The sequence below is a fragment of the Sebastes fasciatus genome, chromosome 7 (assembly GCF_043250625.1).
Source record: "Sebastes fasciatus isolate fSebFas1 chromosome 7, fSebFas1.pri, whole genome shotgun sequence".
Classification (NCBI taxonomy): domain Eukaryota; kingdom Metazoa; phylum Chordata; class Actinopteri; order Perciformes; family Sebastidae; genus Sebastes; species Sebastes fasciatus.
Window position 1 is genome coordinate 11,117,397 of NC_133801.1, and position 8,502 is coordinate 11,125,898.

Consider the following 8,502-nt stretch of genomic DNA (forward strand, 5'->3'; position numbering starts at 1 on the left):
AAAAAATAAAATAACGCCCGTTTCCTAGAAAGAGCAAGGTCAATTAAGAAAGGATGGTGCCCTATTGCCGTAAAAGTGGTGCTGGTGGAATCTTTAGCTGAAAATTGGGTTGTTCTTTTTTTGCAAAGTACCTGAACATTTGCTGGGAGCACCATTTAAATACTTTTTGCATAACATAAAAACTGGCCAATATTCTAAATCTTTTTTTTAAATACATGTTTTTTTTTTCTTCCAAAATGACATGTCTGATTTTTTTTTTTTTTTCCTTGTTCTCTTCAATACAGCTCAAAAGAATTGCGACAATTGTGAGGAAAAACTCACATGAAAGAAGTGTACAAATTTAAAAACGCCTTAAAAGTAAAAACAAAAATGTCTCTAAGGCATAAGTTATCAAATCTTGAAATTGGTAGGATCATGTACAAACCGCCTGTGAATACCTGAGTATACATGTGAATTTGTCAACATAATTCATGATCTTTTTTTTTTCTTTTTTTTAGTAAGCTGTCCACAAATGTGTGAAGAACTGAAGTCTTTACAGAAGTCCTTTTATATTTCTCAGTATCGTCGCCATCTATTATCTTGGTAGCCACGGTTGCTACCCTTATCGTCGTGATGTCTGTTGCCACCTCTGTTGTCTTGGTGACGGTTGCCGCTCCTGTCGTTCTGATGGTGATAGTTGTCCCGGCTCTGGCCGTGTTGCTGATGACGGCCGGGAGGAGCTGGTTCGTCTGAGTGGCGCTGATTTCTGCCACCGCTGTTCATCTGGGACGGGTGCCGGTAGGGGGTGTTGTCGTGTTGCCTTGAGCCACCTCCGCCAGAATTTCCACCTGCAGGCAGCTGCCTCTGCAGAGGCTTGGAGAAGCCGCCGTTCAACTGATCAAGCTGCTGCATGTGGAGCCACATCATGTTGTTCATCTACGGGTGAAGGAAGAGACACGTAACATGAGCCGTGTTTCATACGGAGGCCAAAAAAGTTGTTTCTATTCCTGTCAAATTATACGGTGTACACGTCGCTTCATTTGTTACAGAGACACAACTAAAAACAAGCAAAGAGCAGGTCTGAACACGTTGCATATTAAAATAAGACTGACATGACTGAGTGATGTCATAAAAAAAAAAAAGTATAAAAAGGTTAACTTACCACGACATGTTTCTGCAGATTGTCGGGAGATGAAAGGGACCGCTGCATTTGGGGAGGAGGAGTATATGTTGGGGAACTGAACTGGATCGGGGTCCTGTAAGTGTTAAGCAAACAATTGTCAAATCCTTTATTCTCATAAAAAAAGGCTACATCATCGTGTCAGGTGCACATTCCACATATTGGCTACCACCCATTTCTAAAAAAAAAAATCCATGTTTGACTTCTCAACATTTGGATATTTATTTAAAATGATTTTTAGTTGATGTTTTGATTCATGCTTTGACCTTATTTCACCTCTCTGGCATTTATGGAAAGGTCATGTGTTTTAAACATTTTGTAGGATCACTTTATGAAGTTTTCATAAAGGGAAACCCATACTTCAGTGGGTTCATATTATTGTGATTATGTGGGATCCAACCACACAATAACCATCATAAAGATCCACTGTAAAAGGTTAAGAAAACACATGTGAATACGGGCCGACAAACATTTCTTAATATTTCAAGCACAGAATCCCTCTAAGTAAACAAGATCCTGCAAACTCAGACTTCAAGCCAAGAGCAATCAGTACCTAGTCCAAATCCTAAATTAACAACACATAATTAATCCATTTAACCACGTCAGCCAGATATTACCAGCGCTGCATCAACTGGGAAAATGCTCAAGATAATCGCCGTGTTGGATGTAGCCTGCTGTCGTTGAAGTAATGAAACATTATTTTTCAGTGGTAAGATAGTAGTGCCAAGATCTATGATGGAATATCTGATGAACAAGTCCATCAGCACTGATATAGATGGCCAAGTGTGACACATCCAATTCCGAGGGGCTGGACTGAACAACAACCGATGTTGCAATCAGCCTCAAATTATGCTTCCTGATATAGACGAATACGTGTGTGTTGGCCATCACTCACGACTCCTCGTTGACTGTCATGCATTAATGCCACATCATGTTTTACTCAACTAAACAGAAGCAGTCACAAGATCTGCTTTGGTTTGGTTTGTGGCCAACCAATGTGTTTTGAGAATGTAATCATAACTGAGTCCAGAAATGTGATGGAAATGTTTCTCAAAACTTTTTTTTTTCATTTTTCGCTTTACTTTTGTTGAGATACAGATAGTCGCAAGGTGATTTTTTTTAATGTAGATCATATATATCATATTATATATCAGTTTTCTAAGAAAAATATGTTAAGAGTTATTTTTTATCCATTGCAGTTGAACTAATTCACATAATTTAAGCACCACAGACTTGCAAGACTTGCAAACAAAACATATACTGTATACATTACACCGGTCTGATACTGCCTAATTTAACTCTGGAGTCAATACTTTCCAGTTTTCCAGCAAATGCCATTATAACAGGCACTGCTGCATGACATTTGGCATTAAACATGGAAAGGATTGCACACCCAGTCTTCTATATGAGTAAATACAGAAAAGTCCAATCCCATTTCATGCCACATCTTTTGCCAGAGCGCCTATTTTTGTGCACAGGACACTGCCAAGAGCATGAACAACGTGCATGTCTGAGTAATATTCAATAAGGAGGAAGCATCTTTGGGAACTAATTCAACACACACACACACTGAAAATCTGGTAGCAATTACAAACATACAGTGGTGCCATTCCTCAAAATGTATTAACTACTGACAAGCTAGGTTCCATTCACAGCCCAATGATAGGCGTGCATTTGCTATTATTGTTATTATAGTACCACATACTATTATATGTGGGAATAATATTACATAGATCATCCCACTATGTGACTTGCCTCCAAGACGTCTTTAAAAAGTGACTTTTAGGCTTATGAAGAAACTGTTGAAAGATATTAAATGTTATGATTCATTTACAAACATTTTACACAATTAACCTTATACTGTAATTCAAAATGGAAAAAAAACATAAACACAAAAAATACTTGCTGTTCGTCCTATCCCCTCAGATAGCTTGAAACAACCAGCGCTGTGGTGATGCTGTTACCACCACAGCCCAACATAGATGTAACATAGATGTATTAGACTGCATGAGACCCTTTAGTCCACTCGAGAGTTTGTTGTAAGTAACCAATGCTGTACCAAGAAACTAAAAAATGATAGCTCAAAGCTGAGATGAAATACACCACATAGACTTTCTCTGTGAAAAATGTGATGACAAAGAAACAGGCCAATTGCTTGACTTGAAATCAGTGCTTGAGATGCATCTAAGAACCATCATAATGAGAGTTGTATCAGCAAAACTAGAGGGACACAAAGGTCCATCCTAGTTGAGACAGAAAGGCGGAGAAGAGCCAGTGGCTGCTGTAATGCTACTGGTAACCAGATTTTGTTTCTGGCGCTGCTGGACATGAGACATTCTTACCTCTGGCCATGCGGATTCGGGGTATTTGCAGGACTTGTGTTCTGCGAGTTCCCTGGACTGCTGCTATGACTGCTACCTACGATGGGGCAAAGGGAACAAAACTGTTTATTAGTAAAAGACAAATCAATCCCAGTTTGGAAATAACTACCACACATACCGTGCAAGTACTTGTACTTTTATTATGTGTCACATTGTGTGATATGTATAATATATATTCATTGTATAAGAAAATGACTAAATGGTAACTGTTGTTATTTCCTACCATGTTTCTGCTGTTCACTCACCAGATGATGCAGTAGTCTATCATTTTAGTACCAGCCATACAGTCAGAATATTAGCCATATTGTCTGACATAAAATAGATCAGGACTGAACCTTTATTTTATGCAAAGTGTGATAATTTCATGTCTGTTTTAGTCCTATTACACATGGCATAAAAACATGTCAAATCAAACTTAGGTTTACACGGATTGAAAAAAGGAAAAATTACAATATGACACATAGAAAACAATGAGAACAGATCAAACAAAAACAGACAAACACACATGTGGATGAGGCCTATAGAAAGGCTTGCCTATAGAGATGGGTTTTTATAAACCGCTTAAAACAGTCCAGAGATTCAGCAGCTCTAATAGATTGGGGGGGGGGGGGGGTTGGGGGGGGGATTCCAGAGAGTTGGTGCTAAGACAGAAAAGGCCCGATCACCTTTTGTTTTACAGTTTGAGCAGGGGATGGATAAAAGGCCGAGATTAAAGGAATCGAAGTGTTCGACAGGTCGAATATGGAACTAAGAGATCAGAAATGTAACTGGGGGCGAGGTCATGCAGTGCCTTATATGTAATTAGCAAGATCTTAACGTTGTTTCTGAATTTTACAGGGAGCCAATGGAGGGATGCCAGAACAGGGGTGATGTGAGACCGACGGCTAGTTCTGGTTAATAACTTGGCCACTGCATTTTGAACCACCTGTAGGCGATTTAAAGCAGATTGACTGAGGCAGGTGTACAGGGAATTACAATAGTCTAGACGGGAGAATATGAAAGTGTGAATTAATAGTTCAAGATCCGTGGAGGACAAGATGCATCTGATTTTTGCAATGTTTCTTAGTTGGAGAAAGCAGGTCGGGACAAGTTTAGTGACATGATGGTCAAAAGTCAAACGGGTTTTTCCAAACATAGCCAGTTAAAGGGACTATTTGTAACTTTGTACACGCATAAATGTAGCGGGTCGTCACACATGCGCGTTCGCATATGCGCGCTCGCGTGTGGCTGGAGCCTCGTCTCCGCTGCCTGCTCTCCTTCACTCAGAATGCGGGCGCGTCCTCGCTGTCTCGCTCCACCTCTAGACGTGAACGCGCGCTCACTACACACTGCAGAAGAGTTAGTTTAGCTCTGAGAATATCTAGTGAATGTACAGGGGACGTTTGTGCAGAAATAAATTCTGCAGTTCCTCCAGACCAACAGAGGTTTCCCGTGTCTTGTGAAGTAACGGAGCTCTTCAGAGAGTTATGTTACCCTCTCGTTACCGACCGGGTGCCGGTGTCTCCTCTGCTCTCTCCGGCTGCGGGCGGAGAGAGCAGAGGAGACACGCTGCAGAGCCCCGCTGCATCAGCCTGCACTTAGGCAGGAAAAGCCAACACAAGGACCAGATCTAAATCATGTTCATGGAGAGACCTTCGTCTGGTCAGCTAACATTACTGCCAAGCAGCTGAAATATAGAGTGATATTGTGGTTTTAGCTGACGTGTGTCGCCTCACTGTTTTGAGTGATGCTCGTTCAGGTATATTTAGAGCGAGCAAGTGCGAGCCCTACGCTGACTTTCGTTGATTTCACGGCCACAGGTGTCGCTGTTAACAAGCATTTCTGAAAGTTACAAATATTCCCTTTAAGGCTGACGGAAAAGATAAATGACAGACATTTTTTACAAGGGGCGGCTCTGAGGTAGAGCAGGTCGTCCACCAATCGGAAGGTCGGCGGTTCGAGCAAAACGCTTAACCCCAAATTGCTCCCGAAGGCTGAGCCATCGGTGTGTGAATGACTATTTAGATTAGATCCTGATGGGCAGGTCGGCACCTTGTATGGCAGCCTCTGCCATCAGTGTATGAATTATGTGTGAGTGGTTGAATGCTGACATATATATATATATATATATATATTGTGGTTTTAGCTGACGTGTGTCGCCTCACTGTTTTGAGCGATGCTCGTTCAGGTATATTTAGAGCGAGCAAGCGCGAGCCCCACGCTGACTTTCGTTGATTTCACGGCCACAGGTGTCGCTGTTAACAAGCATTTCTGAAAGTTACAAATAGTCCCTTTAAATATCTTTTCGAGAAGCCCATGGTTACCTTTATGTGACGAATGTTTGCTAAAACACGAGTTGTCAATGTTGCATCTATAATCTTAACTATGTCAGTCAGAACTATTCTTAGATTACAGCACAGGTCTGAGTATATTGCAGTATAGGAGAAAAGCTACACATTGAGCAGAGTTAAGCATTACTCATCCACTCCCCAGTAGAGTAATAATCATTTCCAATCAATCAATGTTGTCTAGAGTTGTTCACCTGTTAAAATACAAACTCACCTGATCTGAACTGCACGTGAATGGTCCTCCCGTGCACTGTCGTCCCGTTCAGTAGCTGCATGGCATACGGAGCAGACACTTCATGTTTGTAAACGGCAAAACCAAATGTTTTCTGTTTCCCATCCGCGTCTTTTGGGATCTTCGTTTTGATGAGAGGTCCTGCCTGCGAAAACAAAAACACAAGCACCAAGCAGTGAGCGTTACTGAGGAGCCCAAAACAACAACAACAACGAGCTCGAGCTAAGTAGCTGCTGTGAGTGAATCAACAACATCTCTCCACACAGCTGCAGCACAACACACATTACAAGATCTATAATAAAGGGGGCACATTTACTGTAAAAGAGCGAACCACTTCTTAACTTTGTTTCATTTTAACTCTGCTTTCGGTTTGTTAGCATTAGCTGCGTTGCTAGCCGTGTCTCCCCTTAGCAACAGCCTCACCTGCACAAACAGCTCGAACAGAAGCTCCTCTGTCACGCTCTGATCCAGATTCCTGATGAACAGCGTCCGGTCCGTTTCCTCCTCTATTCCCATTGTGTATTTGAGCGGGTTTTGAGCCCTCTTTAAGCGATATGAATGCTAAACGTGTTGCGTATAAAACAACAAGCGCTCTGCACGGATATAAGCGGAAGGCCTGGTTTGTCGTAAAGTGAAATGCCGTTAACACCCGAGCTTCCGTCGTAAATGACAACTTTACGACATATACGGTATGTTGTAACATACCGTATATGGCTACCATCATTTTTGTCTAGGCCAGTTTCATCAGTTTGTTTTTTTTAAAATGATTCTGTTGAACCACAATTCAAAAGCAACAGCTGATTTTCATTAGTTAATTTTCAGTAAATTTTTATTTATTATTACTTTTGTCAGTTTCAAGTTATTTCAGTGACCATTGTGGGGTTTTCTTTCCAACAATTTTGCCTACGTCTGTAATTAGCAAGATCTTAACGTTGGTTCTGAATTTTACAGGGAGACAATGGAGGGATGCTAGAACAGGGGTGATGTGAGACCTACAGCTAGTTCTGGTTAATAACTTGGCCACTGTATTTTGAACCACCTGTAGGCGATTTAAAGCAGATTGACTGAAGCAGGTGTAGAGGGAATTACAATAGTCTAGACGGGAGAATATGAAAGTGTGAATTAATAGTTCAAGATCCGTGGAGGACAAGATGCATCTGATTTTTGCAATGTTTCTTAGTTGGAGAAAGCAGGTCGGGACAAGTTTAGTGACATGATGGTCAAAAGTCAAACGGGTTTTTTCCAAACATAGCCAGTTAAAGGGACTATTTGTAACTTTGTACGCGCATAAATGTAGCGGGTCGTCACACATGCGCGTTCGCATATGCGCGCTCGCGTGTGGCTGGAGCCTGTTATAACATACCGTATATGTCGTAAAGTTGTCGCTGTTCACATCACGTGCTCGTGACTATGTGCACATGTATGCATGAAAGTATGTGTAGGCTAAATTATGAAATGTTGGTTGTCACTTTTGACCAAGAAATAATGTGTTCATTTAGACTTGAGTCTTAATAAATGTGTTTTAATCAATGCAAAAAATGGCTGAATATGAATTCTTATCTTTAATGCTCTTTTTCTCAAAAGTAATGTTTCATGACAGTCGAACTTTGAAAGAGCATATCTCATTGAATATTTGTCGTCCATAAAGCTGAGACTTTCCTCTTTACAGTCAGACAGATAACTCAAAATGTGTTTCGGGGTCAATGTGACTCATAATGATGGAGCAGGTCACATATATGATAGAATTTTTTTTCCTTTTTTTTCTTAAAGAAAATTAATTTACGATACAATACAACTTTATTGTCAGTTTGCACTGAAATTAATTTTGCATCCATAGGCAGCTCAGTTTGAGAAAAAGTACACATACAATAGACATACTGTTACCATAAACAGAAAAACAAGTCAGACCCGTCAGACCCATCAGACAAAAAAAACACATCAACATTATTCATACATAACTCATTACAAAATTACCATCTGTCCTCTGGATTTACATGTCTTTAGCAGCACATTAATTATTATTTAGCAACAAGATGGACTGATGGACAAAAGCGTTAACAAACATTAAGGCATTGTAATCTAAACTCAATTCTTCTAACATACAAGGCACAATTGGATAGGAAAGATAACTTAAATTATAAAAAAAAATATATATAATAACAAAAATAAAAGAGGGGGTAGAAAATAATTAAAGGAACAAAAAAAAGAAATGCATAAATAAATAAATAAATAAATAATAAGACTGCACTCTTCCATAGTAGCTCTAGGGGTCATCATCATATATGTTCAGCATAGCCTACATGACTATTTGTGTCTGCATTCTCATTTTCATTGTGTGTGTTCTTTCCTGACAATAAGAAATCCCGTTGTTTGATAGATGTGTGTCTGAATTCTAATGCAACA

General features: G+C 40.1%; 1 protein-coding gene across 1 annotated transcript; it reads right to left on the minus strand.

Moving 5' to 3' along the window:
* Nucleotides 1-393: 393 nt before the first annotated feature.
* Nucleotides 394-6,751, minus strand: rbm7 (RNA binding motif protein 7). The gene is made up of 5 exons (XM_074641525.1): nucleotides 6,523-6,751; nucleotides 6,082-6,244; nucleotides 3,502-3,577; nucleotides 1,142-1,235; nucleotides 394-915 (listed from the first exon to the last, which is right to left on the minus strand). The coding sequence occupies exons 1-5, from the start codon at nucleotides 6,613-6,615 to the stop codon at nucleotides 556-558; spliced, it is 786 nt and encodes a 261-aa protein (XP_074497626.1). The 5' UTR covers nucleotides 6,616-6,751; the 3' UTR covers nucleotides 394-555.
* Nucleotides 6,752-8,502: the final 1,751 nt, after the last annotated feature.